Source organism: Scyliorhinus torazame, chromosome 21, assembly GCF_047496885.1.
Source record: "Scyliorhinus torazame isolate Kashiwa2021f chromosome 21, sScyTor2.1, whole genome shotgun sequence".
Taxonomy (NCBI): Eukaryota; Metazoa; Chordata; class Chondrichthyes; order Carcharhiniformes; family Scyliorhinidae; genus Scyliorhinus; species Scyliorhinus torazame.
The window spans coordinates 112,648,183-112,676,089 of NC_092727.1; the positions used below are offsets into that span (position 1 = coordinate 112,648,183).

The following is a 27,907-nucleotide window of genomic DNA, read 5'->3' on the forward strand; positions in this document are numbered from 1 at the left end:
AACCTCGACGCCATTTGTTTTGTACAATTTTCTCTTTATCCTGAAATAGCGGATTAAAAAAAAAATACAATAAGCATGTAAAAAATGTACACTAAAATGCTACTTCCACTGATTTTGCTATTATACTTCTGACTTCACTGAAGGCCATGTTTCTCCAAAGCTGCCAAAACATTCTTCAAATAACTTGAGTCAGGATAACCATGCCTGTAAAGCAACAAATGTTTTGTTAGAAAGGAATTTTGTTCAAAATCAGTATTGCTAAGCAAAGTATTAGTTGGGTAATGATTTTTCTTTTTGAAAGAGTACCATAAATTATTATTTAAAAAAAATAAAATAATTTAGAGTATCCAATTAATTTTTTCCAATTCAGGGGCAATTTCATGTGTCCTGCACATCTTTTGGGTTGTGGGGGCAAAACCCACGCAAACAAGGGGAGAATGTGCAAGCTCCACACAGACAGTGTCCCAGAGCCGGGATCGAACCTGGGACCTCAGCGCCGTGAGGCAACCGTGTTAACCACTTGCTCCACCGTGCTGCCCTGAGTACCATAAATTGTTGACTATCATTAACATGGTCGTGTAGTACAGTGCTGCAATTCAATTAAATTGATAGCTCAATGTTTTATCCCTCTTTAGGTCATCAAGTGACTTTTGTAAGAAATCTATTGCACATGGGTGACTCCAATGGTTTAGCTGACCAATGAGATTTTAGTGCTTACACCATAGCAATGGCCACCCGCAGGAGCCAAGCAATGTATTTTTCACCTTTAAACTTCTGCTCTTTGGGATTTCTGCGTCTCCCTTTCAGCTTTTGTTTGTTCCCTTTGTTTCACCATGACTCCTGTAGAGGACTCTCTCGACCACCAACTCTGATTTTAATTCTATACTTCATGTTCTGGATCCGCCTGAGCAAAACTCCATGCTATTCCCTATTAGCACTACCTAACCCTTGGGCTGTCCTAGTCCATATCTTCCTATACCCTTTGCCTTAAATGGCGCCATTAACAATTTTTTTTCTGATACTGGGGACAGCAAGCTCCAATAACTGATAGGAGCACCCCCACCTGGGTAATCTTTTCTAATCTAACCCTTTTGCTCTGTTTTCACTGTCCTTTTCAGACTTCAGAGTTCTCATCACCTTACACACACCCATCTCCATGGACTTTGAGCTCAACATAATGCTGGATGCCTACTGTACGTTTGCACATGTTTTTAGGCAATGGTAAGCAATGCTGCCTCGCAGCACCTGGGTCGCGGGTTCAATTCTGGCCTTGGGTGCCTGTCTGTGTGGCTTGACTAGATGGGTGTTCCAGTTACCTCCCACAGTCCAAAGATGTGGTTAGGTGGATCGGCCATGAACAATGCGCAGTCTCTTTCTCCTCTTCTCCCCCCTCCCCCGCACACAACAAGCCCTTTTTTCCAGACCTTTCCCTTTGGCTTTTTATAATTGGGAACTGCTGTTGACATCAGCTGTATCAATGTCTCACTCTAACCACCCATGCCCGCCAATGACCCACTATTAAATACCTCCCTCCTGGGTCGGCTCCGAACAAAGGAATCGTCACTGTCAGTAGTGTCCCCCTTCACCCCTGCTCTTCCCCCTCCCAACCCCACCCTGAAGACCAACCAAACAGCCAGCAGGAAAACAACCCCCCATCTTATTCCCAAGCCCAAACCAAACAAACAAAAAGCCTAAGCTCACTAAGTTAACTAAACAAAAAGAAAAATACCCACAGTAACAATCTGCAGATATTTCCCCCCCCCCCCGCCCACTCTCTGCTCCCGTTAACTAGCTCTACTGCTAGCAGGGTGGCCCTCACACAGGTCACAGATCAAAGTCAACACAACAATATATCAGCATTCCCCCCCCGCCCCCCAAACCATCCCAAATTTTAATACCGAAACCTGGAGGAAATAAAACAGCACCCAGTCTCCCCTGCCCCCCTCCCCCCAAAAAACTCAACAGTCCAATATGCAATCACAAACAAAACCCTCCGCCACATTACAACAGTTCCCACAAAATGCAAGTCAGGATGGACTTTTTAAAAATAAATGAGTACCCAATTTTTTTCTCCCCCAATTCAGGGTCAATTTAGCATGGCCAAGCCACCTACCGTGTACAGCTTTGGGTTGGGGGGGTGAGACCCAGGCAGACACGGGGAGAATTTGCAAACCCCACAGGGACAGTGACCTGTGGCTGGAATCGAACCCGGGCCTTCGGCGCTGTGAGGCAGCAGTGCTAACCACTGCACCACCCTAAATGAAGATGGGCTTAACCATGTGCAAACAACAAAATCCATTGTCCTCAAACACTTTAGCACACCCCCAGTCCATGCTTCCTGATAACCTCATTTGCATCCTCTAGTGCGTCAAAATAATTGTTCCTGTCCTCGAAAGTTACCTGAGGACAATCTGGGTACACCACACCAAACCTCACGTTGTTGTATGAGCCCGGCCATGGCCTTATTAAACGCTGCGTACCTTCTCGCCAGCTCTGCCCCAACATCTTCACCCACCTCTGGACCCTTTCGACTTCCGGTTGCGGCTATGCTGAGCTAAGTCGCACGTTCGGCATCTCCCACCAGAAACTGACTTTTGGGCTCTCTTGAGGGGCCCCAGCGGCATTTGTACGACGGTTCCCAGTGTGTGAAGATGACAGTACAATTTCCCCAGCACTGTATGGATTGGACCAGGAGTGGAGCGGTGAAAAAAGTAATTCTTGTGCAGCGAAAAGTGCGAGGGAGGAAAGTTAAGATGGCGGCGGGTGGAGAACAGGCAGCTTGGACGCAAGAGCAGCAGGAGTTTCTCAAGCACTGCTTCACAGAATTGAAAGCAGAGCTGCTGGAGCCGATGAAGGCTTCGATCGACAAGCTGGTCAAGACCCAGAAGGCCCAAGGGGTGGCGATCCGGGAGGTGCGGCAGAAGGCCTCGGAGAATGAGGACGAGACATTGGGCCTGGCGGTGAAGGTGGAGGCGCACGAGGCGCTGCATAAGAAATGGCAGGAGAAGTTCGAGGACATGGAGAATCGGTCGAGGAGGAAGAATCTGAGGATTCTGGGTCTCCCGGAGGGAGTGGAGGGGTCGGATGCTGGAGTATATGTGGTCACGATGCTGAACACGTTGATGGGTGCGGGTGCCTTCCCGAGGCCCCTGGAGCTGGATGGGGCCCACCGAGTCCTGGCGAGGAGGCCCAAGTCTAACGAGCCGCCATGGGCGGTATTGGTGCGGTTACACCGCTTGGCGGACAGGGAGTGTGTCCTAAGATGGGCAAAAAAGGAGCGGAGCAGCAGGTGGGAGAATGCAGAGGTCCGTATATACCAGGACTGGAGCGCGGAGGTGGCCAAGAAGAGGGCCGGGTACAATCGGGCTAAGGTGGTTCTGCATCGGAAGGGGGTGAAATTTGGGATGCTGCAGCCGGCGAGACTGTGGGTCATGTTTAAGGACCTGCACCGTTACTTTGAGACTCCGGAGGAGGCGTGGCCCTTTATTCAGGCCGAAAAGTTGGATACGGACTGAGGGTCGGTTGTGAGGGGAGGTCGCGGGGGCGAATGTGGTTACTGTGCTTTGGGGGATGTTGCGGGATGTTCTGTTCTGGTCTGTATTGTTTCCTTTGGTGCTGGGTGGGGTAGGGTGAATTGGTTCGAAGGGGGGCTTTTGTGAGAGTGTGGGCGTCGGTGGTTGGAAGGATGGGGCCCCGTTGGGGGAGGGAAGATGGGAGGCCCGAGGTGGAGGAGCTGGGATTAGGCCGCAAAAGGAAGATGCGCCAGAGAGGGCGGGGCCGGTCTGATGGAAAGCGCGGGCTTTTTCCCGCGCTAGGGAAGGAAGGGGGCAGGGCCGGGGGGGGGGGGGGGGGGGGGGGGCGGCGGTGTTGGAGAGGAGCGCCCGCTGATGGACAGGAGGGGGGGGGGGAAGACTACCACGGTCGATGGAGTGGCGGGAGTGGCCGGGGTCAGCAGGAGTCAGCTGACTTACGGGAGTGCTATGGGGGGAGCAACGCAGCTAGGGGGGGAACCTAGCTGGGGGGGGGAACTGGGTTGCTGCTGCATTGGCCAAAGGTGAGCTGGAGCTCGGAGAGAGAGTCGGGGCAGGGGTCTGCCGCTGGGGGGAATGGAGAGTGCGGGAGGCGTGGGCACGTGGCTGGCCTAGAAAAGGGGATGGCTAATCGGGGGGGGGGGGGGAGCCCCCTGATCCGGCTGATAACTTGGAATGTGAGAGGCCTGAACGGGCCGGTTAAGAGGGCCCGTGTGTTCGCGCACCTGAAGGGACTGAAGGCAGATGTGGTTATGCTCCAGGAGACGCATTTGAGGATGGCAGATCAGGTTAGGCTGAGAAAGGGGTGGGTAGGGCAGGTTTCCACTCGGGGTTGGACGCAAAGAATCGAGGGGTGGCGATTTTGGTGGGGAAGCGGGTGTCGTTTGAGGTGCTGAACATCGTGGCAAACAATGGAGGTAGGTATGTGATGGTGAGTGGTAAGCTGCAGGGGGTGCGGGTGGTATTAGTGAATGTATATGCCCCGAATTGGGACGGTGCCGGATTTATGTGGCGCATGTTGGGCTGGATTCCGGAACTGGAGGGAGGGAGGGAGCTTGATAATGGGGGGGGGGGGACTTCAACACAGTACTGGATCCAGCACTGGACCGCTCCAGGTCCAGGACGGGTAAGAGGCCGGCGGCGGCCAAGGTGCTGAGGGGGTTTATGGACCAGATGGGAGGAGTGGACCCATGGAGGTTTGTCAGGCCGGGGGCCAGGGAATTTTCTTTTTTTTCCCACGTCCATAAAGCCTACTCCCGGATAGACTTCTTCGTTATGAGCAGGGCACTAATTCCGAGGGTGGAGGGCACGGAGTATTCGGCCATAGCCATCTCAGACCATGGCCCACATTGGGTGGAGCTGGAGCTAGGGGAGGAGAGGGACCAGTGCCCGCTGTGGAGTCTGGATGTCGGCTTGCTGGTGGATGAGGAGGTGAGCGGGCGGATCCGGGGGTGTATTGAAAGCTATCTAGAGGCTAATGATAATGGGGAGGTACAGGTGGGGTGGTCTGGGAGGCGCTGAAGGCGGTGATTAGGGGAGAGCTAATCTCCACTAGGGCCCACAAGGTGAAGAAGGAGAGGGGAGAGAGGGAGAGATTGGTGGGGGAGATTTTAAGGGTGGATAGGAGGTATGCAGAGGTCCCCGAGGAGGGACTACTCAAGGAGCGACGAAGCCTCCAGGCCGAGTTCGACCTGTTGACCACCAAGAAGGCAGAGGTGCAGTGGAGGAAAGCGCAAGGGGCGGCGTATGAGTACGGGGAGAAGGCTAGCCGGATGTTGACACACCAGCTTCGGAAGCGGGAGGCAGCGAGGGAGATTGGGGAGTTAGGATAAAGGGGGGAACATGATGCGGAGTGCGGTTGGAATAAATGGGGTATTTAGAGACTTTTATGAGGGGCTGTATAGGTGTGAACCCCCGACGGAGAAGGGGGGATGCGTCGATTTTTGGATCGACTGAGGTTCCCGAGGGTAGAGGAGGGGAAGGTGGCGGGGCTTGGGGCACCGGTAGGGCTGGAGGAGCTGACTAAGGGGCTGGGGAGTATGCAGGCGGGGAAGGCACCGGGGCCAGATGGGTTCCCGGTGGAATTTTACCGGAAGTACATGGACCTGCTGGGCCCTCTACTAGTGAGGACTTTCAATGAGGCGAGGGAGGGGGGACCCCATCCCCGACGATGTCCAGGGCGCTGATCTCGCTGATTTTGAAGTGGGACAAGGACCCATTACAGTGTGGGTCGTATAGGCCAATCTCTCTCCTCAATGTGGACGCGAAGCTGTTAGCGAAGGTGTTGGCTACCAGATTTGAGGACTGTGTCCCAGGGGTGATTCACGAGGACCAGACGGGTTTTGTTAAGGGAAGGCAGCTGAATACCAATGTGCGGAGGCTCCTTAACGTAATCATGATGCCTACAGTGAAGGGGGAGGCGGAGATAATGGCGGCGATGGACGCGGAGAAGGCCTTCGATAGGGTGGAGTGGGGGTACCTCTGGGAAGTGTTGAGGAGATTTGGGTTCGGGGAGGGGTTCATTAGTTGGGTTAGGCTATGTTACGAAGCCCCGGTGGCCACGGATCGGAGGAGGTCGGAATACTTTCGGCTGTACCAGGGGACGAGGCAGGGGTGCCCCCATCCCCCTTGCTATTTACATTGGCAATTGAGCCTTTGGCTATGGCTCTAAGGGAGTCCAGGAACTGGAGGGGGCTGGTCCGGGGGGAGGGGGGGGGAGGAAAGGAACACCGGGTTTCGTTGTATGCCGATGACCTGTTACTGTATGTGGCGGACCCAGTGGCGGGGATGCCGGAGGTGATGCGATTCCTCAGGGAGTTTGGGGTTTTTCTGGGTATAAGCTCAACATGGGGAAGAGTGAGCTCTTTTCTGGGTATAAGCTCAACATGGGGAAGAGTGAGCTCTTCGTGGTACACCCAGGGGACTAGGGAAGGGGGATAGACGAGCTCCCACTGAAGAGGGCGGAAAGGAGTTTTCGGTATCTGGGGATCCAGGTGGCCAGGAGCTGGGGGGCCCTACACAAGCTCAACTTGACGAGGCTGGTGGAGCAGATGGAGGAGGAGTTTAAAAGGTGGGATATGCTGCCACTCTCCTTGGCGGGTAGGGTACAGTCGGTGAAGATGACGGTACTCCCGAGGTTCCTTTTTATATTCCAGTGCCTCCCCATCTTGATCCCTAAGGCCTTTTTTAAGCGGGTCAGTAGGAGCATCATGGGATTCGTGTGGCGAAAAAGACCCTGAGGGTGAGAAGGGTGTTTCTGGAGTGGAGTAGGGACAGAGGAGGGTTAGCGCTACCTAATTACTGGGCTGCCAATGTGGCGATGATACGCAAGTGAGTAATGGAGGGGGAGGGGGCGGCGAAAAAGAGGCTGGATTTGGGATCCTGTGTGGGCACGAGTCTGGGAGCACTGGTGACAGCACCGCTGCCGCTCCCGCCGACTAGGTACACCACAAGTCTGGTGGTGGCGGCGACTTTGAAAATTTGGGGGCAGTGGAGGCGCCACAGGGGTGAGGTAGAGGCTTCGGTTTGGTCCCCGATCCGGGAGAACCATTGGTTCGTCCTGGGGAGAATGGATGGAGGGTTCCTGAGATGGCACAGGGCAGGAATTCGAAGGATGGGGGACCTGTTTTTAAATGGAACGTTTGCGAGCCTTGGGGCGCTGGGGGAAAAATTTGGGCTTCCCCCCAGAAATGCCTTCAGGTACATGCAGGTAAGGGCGTTTGTAAGACGGCAGGTGAGGGAATTCCCGCTGCTTCCAGCACTCAGGATCCAGGATATGGTGCTCTCGGGGGTGTGGGTTGGAGAGGGCAGGGTCTCGGCGATCTACCAGGAGATGCAGGAGGAGGAGGAGACCTCGGTGGAGGAGCTAAAGGGTAAATGGGAGGAGGAGCTTGGGGAGGAGATAGACGAGGGTACGTGGGCGGACGCCCAGGGTAGGGTTAATTCTTCCTCCTCTTGCGCAAGGCTTAGCCTGATACAATTTAAGGTTCTTCACAGAGCACATATGACAGGGGCGAGGCTGAACAGGTTCTTTGGGGTGGAAGACAGGTGCGGGAGGTGCTCGGGGAGCCCAGCAAATCACACCCACATGTTCTGGGCATGCCTGGCACTGGATGGGTATTGCGAGGACGATGTCTAAGGTGATGAACACCCAGGTTAAGCCGAGCTGGGGGTTAGCACTATTTGGGGTATCGGACGAGCCGGGAGTGCAGGAGGCGAAAGAGGCCGGTATTCTGGCCTTTGCGTCCCTGGTAGCCCGGCGGAGGATTCTGCTACAGTGGAAGGATGCGAGGCCCCCAAGCGTGGAAGCCTGGATCAGCGACATAGCAGGGTTCATTCAATTGGAGAGGGTAAATTTTGCCTTGAGAGGGTCTGTGCAGGGTTCTTCAGGCGGTGGCAACCGTTCCTAGACTTTAGAGCGGGGCGTTAGGAGGTGGTCAGCAGCAGTAGCAACCCGGGGGGATAGGGGATGGGGGGGGGGATGGGGATGGATGGGGGGGAAGGGGGGAATGGGGGGGATGGGATGGGGGGGGATGGGATGGGGGGGGGGATGGGATGGGGGGGGGGGATGGGATGGGGGGGGGGGTGGGATGGGGGGGGGGGATGGGATGGGGGGGGGATGGGATGGGGGGGTGGGATGGGATGGGGGGGTGGGATGGGATGGGGGGGGATGGGATGGGGGGGGGATGGGGGGGTGGGATGGGGGGGAGGGGATGGGGGGATGGAGTGGGGGGGGATGGGAGGGGGTGGGGATGGGGGGGGATGGGAGGGGTGGGGATGGGGGGGATGGGAGGGGGCGGTGATGGGGGGGATGGGAGGGGGGATGGGAGGGGGGATGGGAGGGGGGGATGGGAGGAGAGAGGGGGGGATGGGAGGGATGGGGGGATGGGAGGGGGGGATTGGTGGGGGTGGGTGGGAGGGGGGATTGGTGGGAGGGGGGATGGGAGGGGGGGTGGGAGGGAGGGGGGATGGGAGGGGGGGTGGGAGGGAGGGGGGTTGGGAGGGAGGGGGGGATGGGAGGGGGATGGGAGGGGGGATGGGAGGGTGGATGGGATGGGAGGGGGGATGGGATGGGAGGGGGGATGGGATGGGGGGGATGGGATGGGGGGGGATGATGGGGGGGGATGGGTGGGGATGGGGGGATTGGGGATGGGGGGATTGGGGATGGGGGGGATGGGTGGGGGGGATGGGAGGGGATGGGGATGGGAGGGGGTGGGGATGGGGGGGATGGGAGGGGGGGTGGGAGGGAGGGTGGTGGTGGGAGGGAGGGGGGTGGTGGGAGGGTGGTGGGAGGGAGGGGGGGATGGGAGGGGGGGATGGGAGGGGGGATGGGAGGGGGGGATGGGAGGGGGGGATGGGAGGGGGGATGGGAGAGTGGGATGGGAGCGGGGATGGGAGGGTGGGATGGGGAGGTGGGAGGGGGGATGGGAGGGGGGATGGGAGGGTGGATGGGATGGGGGGGGTGGGATGGGGGGGATGATGGGGGGGGATGGGGGGGATGGGGGTGGGGGGGGGATGGGGGGATTGGGGATGGGGGGGATGGGTGGGGGGGATGGGGGGGATGGGGGGATTGGGGATGGGGGGGATGGGTGGGGGGGGTGGTGGGGGGGATGGGAGGGGGTGGGGATGGGAGGGGGGGTGGGAGGGGGGATGGGAGGGGGGAGGGGGGGATGGGATGGGGGAGGGGGAGGGGGGATGGGATGGGGGGGTGGGTGGATTGGGGGGGTGGATTGGGGGGATGGGGGGGTGGGGGGGGATGGGAGGGGGGTGGGAGGGGGGGTGGGAGGGGGGCGGTTGGGAGGGGGGGTGGGAGGGAGGGGGGGGTGGGAGGGGGGGGGGTGGGAGGGGGGGTGGGTGGGAGGTGGGGTGGGTGGGAGGGGGGGGTGTGAGGGAGGGGGGGATGGGAGGGGGGGTGAGGGGGGATGGGAGGGGATGAGGGGGTGGGAGGGGGAATGGGGGGGTGGGAGGGGGAATGGGGGGGTGGGAGGGGGGGGATGGGAGGGTGGATGGGATGGGAGGGGATGATGGGGGGGGATGATGTGGGGATGGGAGGGGACGGGGATGGGGGGGATTTGGGAGGGGGGGATGGGATGGGGGGATGATGGGGGGGGGATGATATGGGGATGGGGGGTTGGGGATGGGTGGGATGGGGGGGATGGGGATGGATGGGATGGGGGGGTGGGGGGTTGGGGGGGATGGGGAGTGTGGGGGGAGGGGGGATGGGGGGTGGTGGGGGGGAGGGGGGATGGGGGGATATGGGAAGGGATGGGGGGATATGGGGAGGGATGGGGGGATATGGGGATGGGATGGGGGGGATGATGGGGGGGGGATGGGGGGGGATGGGGGGATGGGGATGGGGATGGGGGGGTGGGGATGGGGGGTGGGGATGGGGGGGCTGGGGTGGGGATGGGGGTGGGTGGGGAGGGGGGATGGGGATGGGGGGAGTGGGGGGGAGGGGATGGGGGGAGGGGGGGGAGGGGATGGTGGGACCGGGGGGGGAGGGGATGGGGGAGCGGGGGGGAGGGGATGGGGGAGCGGGGGGGAGCGGGGGGGAGGGGATGGGGAGCGGGGGGGAGGGGATGGGGGAGCGGGGGGAGGGTATGGGGGAGCGGGGGGAGGGGATGGGGGGGAGGGGATGGGGGAGGGGATGGGGGAGCGGGGGGAGGGGATGGGGGAGCGGGGGGAGGGGATGGGGGAGCGGATGGGGGAGCGGGGGGAGGGGATGGGGGAGCGGGGGGGAGGGGATGGGTGGGAGGGGATGGGGGAGGGGATGGGGGAGCGGATGGGGGAGCGGGGGGAGGGGATGGGGGAGCGGGGGAGGGGATGGGGGGAGGGGATGTGGGGGAGGGGATGTGGTAGCGGGGGGAGGGGATGGGGTGAGCGGGGGGAGGGGATGGGGAGCGGGGGGAGATGGGGGGGGAGTGGGGGAGCGGGATGGGGAGCGGGGGGGAGAGCGGCGGGGAGCGGGGGGGGAGAAAGGGAGGGGTGGGAAGGGGGGAATGGGAGGGGAAGGGGCGAGAAGGGGGGAAGGGGGAGGGGGGAAGGGGAGGGGGAAGGGGAAGGCGAGGGGGATGGGGATGGGTGGGGATGGGGATGGGGGGATTGGGGATGGGGGGGATGGGTGGGGGGGATGGGAGGGGATGGGGATGGGAGGGGGTGGGGATGGGGGGGATGGGAGGGGGTGGGGATGGGGGGATGGGAGGGGGGGTGGGAGGGAGGGTGGTGGTGGGAGGGAGGGGGGTGGTGGGAGGGAGGGGGGGATGGGAGGGGGATGGGAGGGGGGGATGGGAGGGGGGATGGGAGGGGGGATGGGAGGGGGGATGGGAGGGGGGATGGGAGGGGGGATGGGAGGGTGGTATGGGGGGGTGGGATGGGGGGGATGGGAGCGGGGATGGGAGGGTGGGATGGGGAGGTGGGAGGGGGGATGGGAGGGGGGATGGGAGGGTGGATGGGATGGGAGGGGGGATGGGATGGGGGGGGATGGGATGGGGGGGATGATGAGGGGGGATGGGGGGGATGATGGGGGGGGGGATGGGGGGGGGATGGGGATGGGGGGGGGATGGGGGGATTGGGGATGGGGGGGATGGGTGGGGGGGTGGTGGGGGGGATGGGAGGGGGTGGGGATGGGAGGGGGTGGGGATGGGAGGGGGGATGGGAGGGGGGATGGGAGGGGAGGGTGGAGGTGGGGATGGGATGGGGGGGTGGGTGGATTGGGGGGGTGGGTGGATTGGGGATGGGGGGGTGGATGGGGGGGTGGGTGGGGGGATGGGAGGGGGATTGGTGGGGGGGGAGGGAGGGGGGTGGGAGGGGGGGGTGGGAGGGGGGCGGTTGGGATGGGGGGGGTGGGAGGGAGGGGGGGTGGGAGGGGGGTGGGAGGGGGGGGTGGGAGGGGGGCGGTTGGGATGGGGGGGGTGGGAGGGAGGGGGGGTGGGAGGGGGGGGTGGGTGGGAGGGGGGGTGGGTGGGAGGGGGGGTGTGAGGGAGGGGGGGGTGGGAGGGGGGGTGAGGGGGGGTGGGAGGGGGGGTGGGAGGGGGGGATGGGAGGAGACGGGGGGGTGGGAGGGGGAATGGGGGGGTGGGAGGGGGGATGGGAGGGTGGATGGGATGGGAGGGGATGATGGGGGGGGATGATGTGGGGATGGGGGGGATGGGAGGGGACGGGGATGTGGGGGGATGGGGGGGATATGGGAGGGGGGGATGGGATGGGGGGATGATGGGGGATGATGGGGGGATGATGGGGGGGGATGATATGAGGATGGGGGGTTGGGGATGGGTTGGAAGGGGGGGATGGGGATGGATGGGGAGGGGGGGGGTGGGGGGTTGGGGGGGGATGGGGGGTGTGGGGGGAGGGGGGATGGGGGGTGGTGGGGGGGGAGGGGGGATGGGGGGATATGGGGAGGGATGGGGGGATATGGGGATGGGATGGGGGGGATGATGGGGGGGTGATGGGGGGATGGGGATGGGGGGGTGATGGGGGGGATGGGGATGGGGGGGTGGGGATGGGGATGGGGGGGTGGGGATGGGGGGGGTGGGGGTGGGGATTGGGGGGGGGATGGGGTGGGGATGGGGGTGGGTGGGGCGGGGGGATGGGGGGAGTGGGGGGGAGGGGATGGGGGGAGTGGGGGGGAGGGGATGGTGGGAGCGGGGGGGGAGGGGATGGGGAGCGGGGGGGGAGGGGATGGGGAGCGGGGGGAGGGGAGGGGGGAGCGGGGGGGAGGGGAGGGGGGAGCGGGGGGGGAGGGGATGGGGGAGCGGGGGGAGGGGATGGGGGAGCGGGGGGAGGGGATGGGGGGGAGGGGATGGGGGGGGAGGGGATGGGGGGGGAGGGGATGGGGGGGAGGGGATGGGGGAGCGGGGGGAGGGGATGGGGGAGCGGATGGGGGAGCGGGGGGAGGGGATGGGGGAGCGGGGGGAGGGGATGGGGGAGCGGGGGGGAGGGGATGGGGGGGTGGGGATGGGGAAGAGGGGATGGGGGAGGGGATGGGGGAGGGGATGGGGGGAGCGGATGGGGGAGCGGGGGGAGGGGATGGGGGAGCGGGGGGAGGGGATGGGGTGAGCGGGGGGAGGGGATGGGGGAGCGGGGGGAGATGGGGGGGAGTGGGGGAGCGGGATGGGGGAGCGGGTGGGGAGAGCGGCGGGGAGCGGGGGGGAGAAAGGGAGGGGTGGGAAGGGGGGAATGGGAGGGGAAGGGGCGAGAAGGGGGGAAGGGGGAGGGGGGAAGGGGAGGGGGAAGGGGAAGGCGAGGGGGAAGGGGAGGAGGAAGGGAGGAGGATGGGGGGGAGGAGGATGGGGGTAGGAGGGGGGAAGGAGAAGGAGGAGGAGGGGGGAAGGAGGAGGAGGGGGGCAAGGAGGAGGAGTGGGGCGAGGAGGAGAGGGTAAGGAGGAGGAGGGGGGAAGGAGGAGAGGGGGGAAGGAGGAGAGGGGGGAAGGAGGAGAGGGTGGAAGGAGGAGAGGGGGGAAGGAGGAGAGGGGGGGAAGGAGGAGAGGGGGGAAGGAGGAGCGGGGGGGAAGGAGGAGCGGGGGGAAGGAGGAGCGGGGGGGAAGGAGGAGTGGGGGGGAAGGAGGAGAGGGGGCGGAAGGAGGAGGGGGACGGAAGGAGGAGGGGGGCGGAAGGAGGAGGGGGCGGATGGAGGAGGGGGGAAGGAGGAGGGGGGAAGGGGGGGGAAGGAGGAGGGGGGTGTTCTTTGTGTTTTTTACTGTTTATTATTGCTTAATGAGGGGTTTGTATATTGGGAGAATTCGTGATGTAGTTGTAAGATGTTTATATATGTGTTCTTTGTTCTGTAAGGGGGGTTTGTTGAAAATATGTAAAGATTTGAATAAAAATATTTCTAAAAAAAAGTGTTATAATTCTTTCACGGGCTAAGGCCTCATCCAAAAGAACTCCTGTATCAAACTCTACTGTGTGTGTCTTGTTTAAGATTGGATTTTTAAAAAACTTAATGAAAATGCACCGGGAGGCCTGATCCAACAGCTTTAGACAAAATCAAATGCAATTGTATTAGCCGGGCGTCACGGTGGTGCAGTGATTAGCTGCCTATGGTGCTGAGGACCCGGAATCGATCCCGGCCCCAGGTCACTGTGTGTGTGAAGTTTGCACATTCTCTCCGTGTCTGTCTGGGTTTCACCCCCACAACCCAAAGATGTGCAGGTTAGGTGGATTGGCCACGCTAAATTACCCCTTAATTGGAAAGAAATAATTGGGTATTCTAAAAATTTTTTTAAAGTAATTGTAATAGCAACTGACATACAGGTTTACTGTTGTTGAAGTTGCTGGCGCATTGATCAATATTGTTGCACCAAATTAGTTTCAAAGTAGAATAAGGGAATAACCATCAGTTTAAAAGAGGAAAAGACTTACTGATGTCTTGCTCCAGTTATCTTTGTCTTATGAGGAATGTCGTTCCATGTCACCTTGCCTGATACTATTTTGAAGGTCAGGCCTCTGTTAAAGGCGTCTACTAACAAGTTTAAGATCTTATTTCCTGTACGATTGTCAGGCAAGTATGCTGTAAACAAACCTCCTGTAAATGGCTGTCCTGGGTTTGGATCGCATTCCTTAAAAAAGAGGAAAGAAAGAAGAATTAAAAGCAGCAGGTTCTTTCCAGCCCCTTACGTGCAAGTCCGCTTCCAAGCCACACACCAACCTGATTTGGAACTTTATTGCCGTACTCAACTGATGCTGGGTCAAAAACCTGTATCTCCCTTCCAAACAGTGAATTTACCTACTTCAGATGAACTGCAGCAGTTCAAGAAGGCAGCTTACCATCACCACCTAAAGGGCAATTAGAGATGCATAATAAATACTGGCTTTGCCAGAAATGCTCGCATCACATGAAATGTGTGGTCATTAGCAGCATTTTCATCCAATGTTTCCAGGGAATACAGGGATTTTTGGAAGATATGCCCTGTCTTATTAGGACCCACAATCACTTTTGAACTGCATTGCTACCAAACTAGAATTCCATCCAGATGGAAAAGGTTTTATTTATTTTTTAAACTAAGAAAACATATCTTTTACATTGCTTCCTTAAAAGAGATTGTGTTCTCTTTGTAACAAGGAAAATTTGTAACAACTAAGAATCCTCCTTCCTGTTTGTTTCCTTTGTTCCCATTTATTTTATTGTACTGTTTTTGGTTTGTGGACCCATAATCAAAATGTGCCTTTTAAACAGCAAAAATGCTTGCCAGGACAGTATTTTCCAAGCTTTTGTAGTTTGGAGGGGAGAAACCAGACACGTCAGTGCCGTGTAAATCCTAGAACCGTTTTTTGAGGAAATCGGTTTGATTGGCTAACTGGCAACCGGTGTGTTGGCCAGGGACACTGTTCCGCCTGACAACAGTCAGCAATCGGTTCCTGCCAGGTGTTTTTTTTGTTGGAGAGAAAATGCCAGAAGTCTCTAGACCCTTGAAGAAAGAGGAGCTGTGTTTTCTCCCTCGCTCTGCTGCCAGTTAGTTGCCTGGTATCTGTGTGAGTCTGCAGTGAAGATCATTACAAACAGAAGGAAAACAAAGTACCCAACTGAAGGCCTAACCTTGAGAAAGAAACTAACTGGAAGACATCCATCCGAGTAAAAGATTCTTAACCTTAAGATTTTATATTTTTAAGGGCAGCATGGTGGCTCAGTGGTTAGCATTGCTGCCTCACGGCGCCAAGGTCCCAGCTTCGATCTCGGCTCTGGGTCACTGTCCGTGTGGAGTTTGCGCATTCTCCCCGTGTTTGCGTGGGTTTCGCCCCCACAACCCAAAGATGTGCAGGGTAGGTGGATTGGCCACGCTAAATTGCCCCTTAATTGGAAAAAATTAATTGGGTACTCTCAATTTATTTTTAAGAAAAGAAAAAAAAAGATTTTATATTTTCTTTACCTCTCGGCCACCCTTTTCCCTCTGTGTCATTTGTTTGTCTGTGCGTAGAGGGTGTGGGAGTTTTAAGGCGGAGGAGGGGGGTTGGGAGTCAGACAGTAGATAACCAGTTGTATTTTTTGTCTATTTAATTACGATTACTGTTAATAATAACAGGTTACTTGTGTTTAAATTTTACAAACCTGTTGACTGTGGTCAATTTAACTCGACCAAAGCCACGGTTATTAATATAAAATCTAATTTCACATGTGTTGCAACTTCGGGTCAAGTGGGGCTGGAATTGACTGCGCACTAGCTAGTCGTAGCACAACCATAAACTCGGCTCTGTGCCGTACAGGAGCAGCTACCGCTAGAACGTGCCTTGTAATGTACAGGAGGCGAGTACAATCATTGTTAAATCTTGGGGGCTGGGATTGAAGCCAACAGAAGTCAAAAAAAGAACTGAGAAATGTAATGTGGACCTCAGATTCACTGTCGTTCTTTTACAAAATTGCCTCAACTGGACGTTATGAATATTGGAAATAAGGTTTGACTAAATGTTAAGATTTAACAAAGAATTAACATTTCCCACAGCACATGTCCAATTAATGATTTAATGTTCTAAATCTCTTGAATCTTATCAACAATAAGTCTTACAACACCCGGTTAAAGCCCAACAGGTTTGTTTTGAATCACTAGCTTTCGGAGCACTGCTCCTTCCTCAGGTGATTCACCTGAGGAAGGAGCAGTGCTCCGAAAGCTAGTGATTTGAAACAAACCTGTTGGACTTTAACCTGGTGTTGGAAGACTTCTTACTGTCCTCACCCCAGTCCAATGCCGGTATCTCCACATCATGGCATATCAACAAAGGCCTTTTATTTCTAGGCACTCCTGCAAAAGACAGCTCATCAACAGCATCAGACAAACTGGAAGCAAAATTTGACCAAAACAATAGAAGACCCACTGATCACCCATTACTATGACTTAGTTCTTCTTAACTGAGCCAGACTACTTACCTGTTGGATACCATCAAGGATATTGTAGGTTATTTTCAACATCTTCTCTTTACCTCCAACTGAGTTGTTGATCACAGATGTCCAGACCATGGTACCCATGGACTGGTTTTCATTTCTAATTGAAGGAATAGGTTGGTCGCATGCTGGACAAAGTGGTTGTGAATGTGTGCGGCATTCCTTGCACAAACTGTGACCGCAATCCAACTTCAATAACTGGCCATTTTTCTTACAGCTAGCGCAAGAGCTGGCTGATCTGTTTAGTTCTTCTGCATCCAATCCTATGGCTGGACGTCTGGGTTGATTTTGCTGAGAGTTTCTCATGGTTTTCCTTTCTTGTGAAGTTGTCAAATTGCCCTCCTCTTGCTGCTGCATATATTGTTCTTGCGTTTGGTCTCCTGAATTTGTAGCTGACTCCGAGGCATGTGGGCCATCTCTATTTTGTTGCGGCACTAATGCGCCAGTGTAAGAAAATAATGGCAATGACTGTGTGCCGCTGTCCAGTTTATTGCAATGCGAACTGTCTTCTCTAGTGTACCAATGGCTCTCTTTCCCCACCCTGTTGGCATTAAAATTGAATTTATCAGGCAATGCCTTCTTTGCCTTGACTCCCTCTCCTTCTCCAGTCTGCTTGCTCATCTTCTGACTTTTATAATCAGCTTGATCATGAAGAAACCCGAACTGACTGTATTCGTCAAAAGGTTTTGGTGATTTCTTCTGATCCATAAGTGGACTGTGTTCCTGCCTTGAATTTGAAGCAGGGCCACTGTTCTCATTTGAATACGTTTTCTTATTCTTTTGACTCTCCTCCTCTTCCACATCTGGCTGAGAGTTCCAATTCTTTTTGGGACTTCCTGCAACTTTCCGGTGAGCTGTGGCTTCAATGAGTTCCTGATCTGTCTGAAATAAAGGATGCTCTTCTCTTGTTTTTGCACTTTCTCTCGGGCTGGTCTCATCCACGTGGTGGGCTGGAGTGTGGAAGCCGTTTGGCTTCTTCCCACCATGAGGACTCTGATCCAAAAATGAAGAATGTTCTGTAAATCTCCTAAGGTCCTTTCCCTCGGTACCTGTGAATGTATCTGTGCCAGTGAATGAGCATGGATCAGAAGCTGAGATGGACCATAGGTCTGTGGAGGAAACTGGATCTTTCAACTTGGGCTTAAAGATTTCTATTACTTTCATGCAATGTTCATATGTGGCAACAATTTTGAAACCTGTCTGTGCAATAATGAATTTTACTTCTGGAAACTGTTTTTTCAGACCGATGGACCACCTCTCCAATGCTTTGTGGTCCTCGATGCCAAGATCTGTGAAAGAAATAAACTGTTGAACCAAATGCTTCATTACCATTGTGTAAAGTGACAAAATGTCCTGCTTGGCAGCTGTGATATTGGCTTTATTCAATGCTGTTAATTTTATGATCGTTATATCCCCCTGGATCTGTTCATTCATCATCACATCTGTTTTGGCACCAATGTTTCTAATGGAAGAATCATAGATATCCTTCAGGTAAGACCATACAACTGACTCCATTGGGATCTCTTCAGTGATGTGCACTTGTTCAACTGGATTGACTTTGGGTACTCCCTGGAAACTATCGCTAAAATCTCTGGAATACTTTGATTTTGAATATTCAGAAAAGCTGTTGGTTCTTCTCAGTGAGGGTTTGAACGTATGGCCTTCTGAACCTGTGGTGGTAGTCAGAGACTGGAGTGTGTGCGTGTCGCTCAGCAGATCTCCCTGGTGAAAGAGGGTACCAGCTGATGTTTCAAAGTGATATGGCTTGATAGGACCGTGTGTTTTGTTACCTTTGCCGTACTGGAAAAGTTTGTCTACTTTATTTGTGCCAACAATTGAAGAGCCTTCATGTCCCTTGAACAGAATGTCATCATCCGTTTTGTCAGGACTCTTGAGGTCCTTGGACTGACCACTAAAGACAGAAAAGTTTTTATACGTCTTAAGAAAAGAGTCTTCCTCAGTTTTTCTGGGTACAACGGACTTTTCCGTTCCACTAGTCAATGCTTCGCCAGCAGAAGTAAACATCTCGCTGTCAGTCGTACAATTCATGGGTTTTTGCTGCATCTTGGAATACAACAGATACTTGACATCCTGCGGATTAGTCTCCATACGATAGCCTGTAAAAAAGCTACTGGCTGTATGTGCTTGCTCAGGTTTCAGAATCAAATCGCCATCAGCTAGTCTGCTCCCTGCCTTCAAAGGACTGACTTTTTCCTCTAGACCACTGAAGGTTGGGGCCAATTTGTGATCTTTCTTGGAGTCTGCTTTTGAGACTCCTATTTGCTCAGAATGCTCATTGCCATCCCGCAAAGGCTGAGGTGTATGGCTGTCTCTAGCTCGACGACTTCCAGAGTCTCTGCTTGACGCTGGATGCTTTCCTTTTCGCGTTCTTCCTGCCACTTCTTTCTTCAAATCCTCTAGACATTTCTTAGCCAGAGAGCAATCGTCTGAAGTACCTATTAGGTAAAAATAGTTTTCGTTTTCATTGAAATTTATTTTGGGGAACTGAATCTGAAGGCTTGCATAGATGTTCTGTAGGACGCTTATGTCGGAAGTTATATCTTTCTTGCTAATCTGCTCCTTGCGGAGCCTGAACTCAAAGTCCTGGTAGAGTTTAGAAAGTTCCTGATGTGCTTGAGGCAGAGATACTTTGCTGTCCGGACAATCAGAAGCCTCTTGTAAAATTAAGGTGGTGACGTCTTCACTGGTAAAATCCACCACCTTCACAAGGTGCTGATGCAGAATATCTTGATATCCATCTTTGTAAAATTTCTGAATATATCCATAAATGTCAGAATCCATCAATAAAGTGTAATCTTCAAAATTCCTAGTCTGTCTCTCACTGCCTTGTTGCAAATCGGTGTCTCTTCCAACACCACTTTGTGCAAAGCCTTGCACTCTGGTTTTAGTTTGCAATTCCAGACGCTCCCCCTTGGCACTGGAATCTGCATTTGATTTCTGCTCAACCTTTCTAAAGCTGCTTGATCTACCTGGGACACTGTTTTGCAAACCCTCGCGATAGTGTTGCTCAGCTTCATTGGAGTCGCTGTTAGTTTGGCTGGGGTTTAAATTGAGCAACTGAGGAATAGCCCCACTTAGTTGCTGTATGGCTGCAAATGTTCCAGCAACGTTGCACAGTTCTGCTTTCTGGTCAAAACTAAACTGGATATCTCTGTGCATCTTCTGAAAATGTCTCATCAATTTTCTTCCACCCAAAAGTTTTCCATAATTTATTGTCATGGCAACGTGGAGGATGACCTGTAAGAAAATTTTTAAAACAAATATGGGTTACATTCTGCAACAGGTAATTGGGCCTAGATGGCACACTGGTGCAGTGGTTAGCACCGCTGCTTCTTGGCGCTGAGGACCTGGGTTCGATCCTGGCTCCGGGTAACTGTCTGTGTGGAGTTTCCACGTTGGTTGCGTGGGTCTCACCCCCACAACCCAAAGATGTACAGCGTAGGTGAATTGACCATGCTAAATTGCCCCTTAATTGGAAAAGAAAAGTAATTGGATACTCTAAATATTTAAAAAAACTTGGGCCTGAAAAATTCATCTGCACATGCAAAATAAATCCCGATGGTAATTGTGCCTCTTACTTCACAAAATTGCACCCATTTAAATAATCAAGGAGTACATTTTGCTGACCTCCGTCTTAAACAAAATTGATATTTCTGCAGAGTCAAAGAGAAACTATAGATATCTGGAAAGGGACGCAGTAGCATAGTAAAGGAGGTAACGCTATGCAATATTAAATACCCGATAGATACCACTGATATGCCCACACATGACCTGTTTTAAGTGGGTATGTATTAAACACCTGTGCGTGTTCGCAACACAGTCCATATCACCTGCTTGATCCCTTGAGCCCAGTTATAAAGTACCGTTAAGTCAAACATCCATACGTGGGGTGGAAAATTGAGGCTGACTATAACTTCTAAATAAAATTCAATTAAGGGGTACTTTAGCGTGGCCAATCCACCTACCCGGCACATCTTTGGGTTGTGGGGGGTGAGACCCACGCATAATTTGCAAACTCCACACACTCAATGACCAGGGGCCGAGGTCGAACCTGAGACCTGGGCATTGTGAGGCAGCAGTGTTACCCACTGCTCCACCTTGCCACCCGACCTCTATACTAAGTATACGCAATACATGACTTTTGAGGCTGAAAAAAGGGGGTCACCTTACATGCCACGTCAACCTTTACTCTGTGATCTACGGTATATATCGAAACCTTAGCAAATATGTGAAGTGTGATGTATAATTGTGAATTGTGGTAATAAAGTTCAATGAATGTCTATTAGTCAACCTCCTGTGGCAGATGGTCAAAATCACATGTAGTCTTCAGGTGCAGTTAGAGGTTAGAGGTCAAGGTGTGCTGACATTCAGTCCCCAGAGGGGCTGTTTATCATAGATTATCATAGAATTTACACAGGGCTAAATCGCTGGCTTTGAAAGCAGACCAAGGCAGGCCAGCAGCACGGTTCAATTCCCGTACCAGCCTCCCCGAACAGGCGCCGGAATGTGGCGACTAGGGGCTTTTCATAGTAACTTCATTTGAAGCCTACCTGTGACAATAAGCGATTTTCATTTTCACTTCATTTTAATGTCTCACTCTGTGCCCAATGTACTAATTGAAATATAAATTGCTACATCCAAATTTCTCTCTCTATTTAGCATCCTCATTGTCCGAGGGTTGCTTAACATGGCTCGAGCCATACTATCACTACGGGACAAGGCAAGGAGGTAGGTCACAAGAACTCTCTCAGCCAAGATAGAAATTGCACCTGCGCTGTTTGTGTTTCGCTGCATGCTGCAACACACTCGAGTCAAGTGACCGAACCCACTACTATTGCCACATTTACAATAGGAAATGTCTATGACACGTCTATGCCGGGGAGAGGACATAATTACAGAATCACAAATATCCAATTTGCATTATGAAGGTGAACACAGATATATTATTTTTAAAAACGTGTAGAAACTGCACAGATTTCTTTTGGAGCGATTATTGATAGATATAAAATGGCATCTGTTGTTAATTCCGCAACAAAAAGAAATAGTATGACAAATTTAGCAGCAGACATGGGGCGCGATCCTCCAGCCAATCTGCACTAGAAAAGCAGCCTGCCAGGGCGCAGCATCGCTGGTGAAAACCGGGAGACCCCGCTCCTGGGATCTACCCGGTTCGCAACACCGCGCGAGATTCAACCTGCCCAGGTGGCACAGCCAGGGTGCCAAGCTGACATCTTTTGTGTGCGTGCGCAATTGGGCCAGGGTGCCTGCCGTGGGTGTTGGGGGCGCCCAGGGGACCTCCCATGTTGCGTTCGGGCTGGGAGGAGGTCGGGTTTTTTTTGTGCACTTCAACAGGGATTTCCGGCGAGCGGAGCTCCCCATTGTAAAAAATGGAGCTATGTGCGGCCATGGCCGCGCGTGTCCTGTTTAGGCCCCTTGTTCAAAACGAGTCGCATTGAACAGCCAAATGTTTTTCGGCACGTGGCTAAACTTGCTCGCTCGGGAATTTTGTTCCCTTTTGGGAAGATCGCGCCCTTGGTAACTGATGAGTCCATAGAATCCTTACAGTGCAGGAAGAGTCCATTCAGCCCATTGAGTCTGCACTGAACTTTTGAAAGAACACCCTACTTAGGCTCACTCCCCCCTCCCTTTCCACACAACTAAGGGGCAATTTAGCATGGCCAATCCACCTTTGGACTGTGCACATCTTTGGACTGTGGGAGAAAACCGGAGCACCCAGAGGAAACCCACGCAGACACGGCAAGAATATACAAACTCCACACAGACAATCACCCAAGTCCGGAATTGAACCCGGGTCCCTGGTGCTGCGAGGCAGCAGTGCTAACCACTGTGCCACCCCTACACACAACTAATGTCACCATTCAAAACTATTTTGCAGTAGCTTGTAAAGAAGGTCTCAGTTTTATTTCATAAACCACTGTGTAACAGAAATCAGAAAATATTACATTAGAAGGTATCTTGCTTCTCGCAAGTATTTTCAAGTATATTTGCTATTTATCATCTAATTGATGTAATAAAGGTCACGTTTACTGAAAACACATATACGATTTCTGCTGAAAGTGTTGCACTCATTATGGGTAAAATATGTTTCAGAGAATTGCCTTGCACCGAGGGTGCAAAATCTAAACCTTCAGTTTGCACATCACAAGTGAGCACCATCATAAGGTCACATATGATCATAAAATATGTAAAGAAGACACTAGATTTTGAGACTATTCAAATAATCCATGGTTACCTGATCAACTTTGATCTCAGTACAATCTGATTCCACTTTTAATTTATGATGTTCCCCATTAATTTCAAGAACGTGATTTTCAACTCCGAGAACCCGCTGAGCCACTGGGTAAGGAATAGAAAAGATTTATTGCAGTTAATATTACAAATTTTTATACACATACTGAAATTATCAGCCGTTAGTGGGCCTGCTAAATAGGGTGTCTCGAGTGGACATTTGGGTCCCTCTGATTCTAGGACCCATTATTCCATGAGATAGCAATATCTCACTTCCAAAAACAAACACCAATACTTTAGAAGCACCTTGAAGAGTAAAGATGATTTATTTTCCCCATCACCATCCACCTCCTTAAACCATCCTCTTCTGTTCCGTCTACATCACATCCAACAGTACGCAAAGCCCTTCTTTTTCCTTACCATCCGTTCAGATGCTGCTGTTGCTTCCTCCTTTTCCCGCTACATCATAACTCTTCCCAGACTTTGTCCTCATACCATTCCTCTTTCTAGTTTCTCTCCCGGCCCTCTCCAAGCTCATCTTGACCACAACATCCACCTCCTCCTCCCTTGAAACAATTCCCAATTTAACCCCTGACCACCCAACTACCTGCTGGTTGCCATTGTAAACAGTCTTCACCCCACATCTCCTCCCTTTAAAAATCAGCTTCATCACCTTCTTGCTAAATGGAACACTCGCCACCTCTTTCCATGCAACCTTTGGTTCTTCTCGATTTCCTGGGCACCCCTGGCCCCATCATCAGTTTCTAATTCCACTCCTAATTTTGGGTCAGTGTCCCGCAACTCCATCTTTGAACTTCGTCAATCAGCTTTCTAACGTTATCTCAACAACAAAACAGCCCTAACCAAATCACAAATCTGCGACCCGGGGGAATTTTCCTTCCTAGACCTTTCTGCACCCTTTGACCTAATCAACATCTCTGTCTTCCAAAATCTCTATCCAGTTCTGTGGTATTACACTCGCCTGGTCCCATTCTTACCTGTTCGATCATAGTCAGACTATTCCCACCAATGGCTTGGCACCTCACCCCAATGCCATTGTCTCAGGGCTGTCCTGTGAACTTAACCTTGGCCTACTTGTGACAATAAGTGATTTTGATTTCATTTTCATTCATATTTTATGGCAGCTGTACGCTGTGAGAATACAATGCTTATCGTAACAAACATAGGAATTAATTCAGTCACCGATACTGCTAAAGTGCCACATTGCATACCCCAGTGTGACAGCATTGACTTCATAGAAATGAATCGTTGACACACTCCAGTGTAGAAGGAGGCCATTCAGCCCATCGAGTCTACACCGACCCATCGAAAGACCACCTTACCTAGGCCCAATCCCTCAGCCTATTCCTGTAACATCACACAACCTTTGGACAACACACCCAAAAACCTTTTCCTTGCAGATGCCAACCATCAGTTCACCGTGGTTTTAGCCGGCATTCCCTCATCTATCTTTTCTAGAATTTCCTGCTTTACCTTCTGCCTCTTCAAAGATAATGAGAGCAGACGTTGGAGATTCAGGTGGGAACAGTATATCGATTATCTCGCCTCCTCCGTTCTTGGACCGTAAAAAATGAATCATGAGTTTGTCTTCAAGGCTCTGTTTTGAATTGCCTGTAGGTAGAGGAGACACCTGCACGGTTCTATCCATTTTAAACTGCAAAGAAAACATTTGATCAAAATCTAAAAGCAACGCTGTGATTCCCTACATCATAATCCAGGCTACACTTTACAAGTATTTAATTCACTCTAAAGTGCTTTGGGTCATCCCAAAGACTGTGCTATAGTGATGCAAGTTTTTCTCTTCCTGTCTTTTATTCAACACCGATTATGAGCTTTATCAAGCAGAAGCAGGTCCTTGAGATGGGCTTGACATTTATACAATTGTAGTGACGATTAAACTGTAGTTGGTGTTTATTGCAGGGTAAGGTTTCAAGGCTGGCTATTAGTCAATTTACAGTGAGGGACATTAGGTGCAATGCACAGAAATCCTCCCAGCCTCCCCGAACAGGCGCCGGAATGTGGCGACTAGGTGCTTTTCACAGTAACTTCATTTGAAGCCTACTTGTGACAATAAGCGATTTTCATTTCATTCATTATGATTCTGAGGGGCTGGTTTAGCACAGTGGGCTAAATTGCTGGCTTGTAATGTAGAACACAGCCAGCAGCGCGGGTTCAATTCCCGTACCAGCCTCCCCGAACAGGCGCCGGAATGTGGCAACTAGGGGCTTTTCACAGTAACTTCATTGAAGCCTACTTGTGACAATAAGTGATTATTATTATTGTTGATTCTGTAGATCAGATGACGATAAAACATTAGAGGACTCATTTTGAAGGTAACTCATTCTAGCATAGGGCCATTCGACATATAGTTGCACCCTAAAGACGTGACAGCTCTGATGCAGATGAGTTTAAACAGGATGTTAATCAGGGTTGAGGGGGCTTCAGTTATGAGGAGAGGTTGGAAAAGTTAGGAGAGTTGTCCTCGAAACAGAGAAGAGTTAGAGGTGATCTAACAGAGGTTTTCAAGATGGCGAGAGGCTTTGGTGGGAGTAGAAAAGAGTAAAGATTTTCCCTCTGGTAACTGGGTCAAAGTCATAGGTTCAAAATCAGTGGAAAAAAGATCTAGAGGGGAGATGAGGAGAATTTTCTTCCCATTCAAGAATTGCCAGGATCTGGAATGCTCTGGCTGAAAAGGAGGTTGAAGCTGATTCCATAAATAATTTTAAAAAGGAGAGTTGGATGGTACTTGAGGATGAGGAACTTATTGAGCTACAGGGACATAGGTGATGTGAGAATAACCACAGCTGCTCTTTCAAAGAGGCATGACACGTCAAATGGTCTCCTGTTGCCACAATGACCCAAACTTTAAAGATTCTCCTTCCAACATTACATTGGCATTTTGCAATGTGGTTAAACCTGTTGTATTTGGCAGGATGTGTTCCAATAGGACCTGTGTGTAGATTAAAAACAGGAACATAAAATGGTGAGATTCATAGCAGGCCTGCCAAGAGACGAACGGATGCTGATGTTGACTAAGGCTCTCCACTGTAAACACTGAACTCTTTTTGACGTGTTCTTTTTCTGGTAGATTAACATTTTTCCGTTGATGTGGTCAATTTACTCCTGGCTTCAGATTAACTGTGTATAGTTAAATCGCTAGAAAACTAAATCTCTGCAGACAATGAGGATTTACTGAATTCTGTTACAAATGAAAATCTAGTCGCTGTTATACCACGTTTGCTTTCCCCATATGTGGTCATCGCTGGCACTTATTGCCAATCCCTAGTTATCCTGCCTGTTGGAGCTCGCTTCACCTTCAGAGGGCATGGGTGTGGATCTGGAGACACACTGAGGACGGACAGCGTGAGGGTGGCAGATCTCCTGGACTGAAAGACATTATTGAACCAGGCGGGGTTCTTTTTTAAACTAACGCCAACTTTTTAATCTGCCCACATTTTAAAAAGAATTCAAATTGCCATGATGGGATCCGAATATGTTATTAAGTCAGGGTTCTGGATTGGGCATTGCAGCATAGCGTGCTGAACTGGGGAGGTGGCCTAGTGGCATTGTCACTGGACTAGTAAACCCGTAAGGTTCTGGGGACCCAGGTTCAAATCCCGCCACTGCAGATGGTGAAATTTGAATTCAATAAAAATCTGGAATTGAAAGTCTAATGACGACCATTAAATCATTGCTGATTGTCGTAAAAACACATCTGGTTCGCTAATGTCCTTTAGGGAAGGAAATCTGCCGTCATTACCTGGTCTGGCCTACATGTGACTCCAGACCAACACGGTTGACTCTTAACTGCCCCCCTCACAGGGAAATTAGGGGATGGGCAATAAATGCTGGCACAGCCTGCGGCACCATGAACGAAAAACTACTATACCCAGACAAGTAGAAGGAGAAGTGGTTGGGAGGGTGGGGGCACATAAACCATTCAAAACATAACTTTAACCCTTTTCTCCTCCCCCGCCCCCGGAGTTGTAGAGGAAAAATACCGAAGTTACAGGTTAATTAGCAAATATTAGATTACACAATTAGAATAAAATCATCAATATCTCGGGCAGAATCACCTGCTGGGCTGAACAAGGCTTGGGATCCATGGGCCTGTGAGGTTGTCCCCCTCAGAGCCGGCGAGGCCTGGGCCGTTCACAGCAGCCGGGCTTCAGACAAGAGGTGGAGAGGGTGACATTCCCCAGCAGCGCGGAGGCTGAGAGCTGCACGCCATTGCCCGTGTGCCAAACGGAAAGTAATGTCCGTCCCCTGCACCCTCCACTCCCCCTCTGATGAGGAGTTGGTTTCATTTGCAGAGGTATCACCGACCCTGTCCCCCACCCCACCCCTCCTCTCCCTGGAAGGGGGTCGCCGCCCTCCCCCCTTCACGAAGTGTTTTTTTAAAAATGGGTGTTTTTGGTCAAAAAACTTCTGCCAAAGCCCGGAAGACATGTAGATTCCTACCTCTGGTTGCTGCGCATCTGCCCCCCGCTTCGGACCGGCATCCAAAACAATGGGGCAGAGAAAAGCGTAAACGCAGCCAGAATGTCTGAGACGAAAGTGAAACTGTTTTCAGATTCGAGGTTGAGACTGCCTACCCCAGCTCCCTACCCCCCAGCCCCCTACCCCCAGCTCCCTGCTCCCTACCCCCAGTCCCCTGCTCCCAACCCCCAGCTCCCAGTCCCCAGCCCCTACCCCCAGCTCCCTACCCCCAGCCCCCAGCTCCCTACCCCCAGTCCCCTGCTCCCAACCCCCAGTCCCCTGCTCCCAACCCCCAGTCCCCTGCCCCCAACCCCCAGTCCCCTGCCCCCAACCCCCAGTCCCCTGCTCCCAACCCCCAGCTCCCAGTCCCCAACCCCCTACCCCCCAGTCCCCAACCCCCTACCCCCCAGCCCCCTACCCCCAGTCCCCAACCCCCAGCTCCCAGCCCCCTACCCCCAGTCCCCTGCTCCCAACCCCCAGCTCCCAGTCCCCAGCCCCTACCCCCAGCTCCCTGCTCCCTACCCCCAGCCCCCTACCCCCAGTCCCCTGCTCCCAACCCCCAGTCCCCTGCTCCCAACCCCCAGTCCAATGCTCCCAACCCCCAGTCCCCTGCTCCCAACCCCCAGTCCCCTGCCCCCAACCCCCAGTCCCCTGCTCCCAACCCCCAGCTCCCAGTCCCCAGCCCCCTACCCCCAGTCCCCTGCTCCCAACCACCAGCCCCCAACCCCCAGGTCCC

The 27,907-nt window shown here is 53.2% G+C and overlaps 1 protein-coding gene across 2 annotated transcripts; it reads right to left on the reverse strand.

Moving 5' to 3' along the window:
• On the reverse strand, positions 1–27,276 carry LOC140398509 (uncharacterized). Of its 2 annotated transcripts, none has more exons than XM_072487278.1 (6): positions 27,154–27,276; positions 24,166–24,346; positions 22,676–22,779; positions 16,387–19,659; positions 13,890–14,086; positions 1–204 (listed from the first exon to the last, which is right to left on the reverse strand). In XM_072487278.1, exons 2-6 carry the CDS (start codon positions 24,338–24,340, stop codon positions 135–137), a joined length of 3,819 nt encoding a protein of 1,272 aa, XP_072343379.1. In that variant the 5' UTR covers positions 24,341–24,346; positions 27,154–27,276; the 3' UTR covers positions 1–134. The 2 variants fall into 2 exon arrangements, with proteins under 2 accessions (XP_072343379.1, XP_072343378.1); XM_072487277.1 differs by lacking the exon at positions 27,154–27,276 and adding an exon at positions 26,769–26,994.
• Positions 27,277–27,907: the final 631 nt, after the last annotated feature.

Coding starts and splice junctions, on each gene's coding strand:
- LOC140398509 (XM_072487277.1), bottom strand. CDS start 26,798: ATGGATCCCAAGCCTTGTTCAGCCCAGCAG. Junction 24,347..26,768: donor AGCCTTGTTCAGCCCAGCAG/GTGATTCTGCCC, acceptor TTTTCTTTGCAG/TTTAAAATGGATAGAACCGT. Junction 22,780..24,165: donor TATCTTTGAAGAGGCAGAAG/GTAAAGCAGGAA, acceptor TTCCTTACCCAG/TGGCTCAGCGGGTTCTCGGA.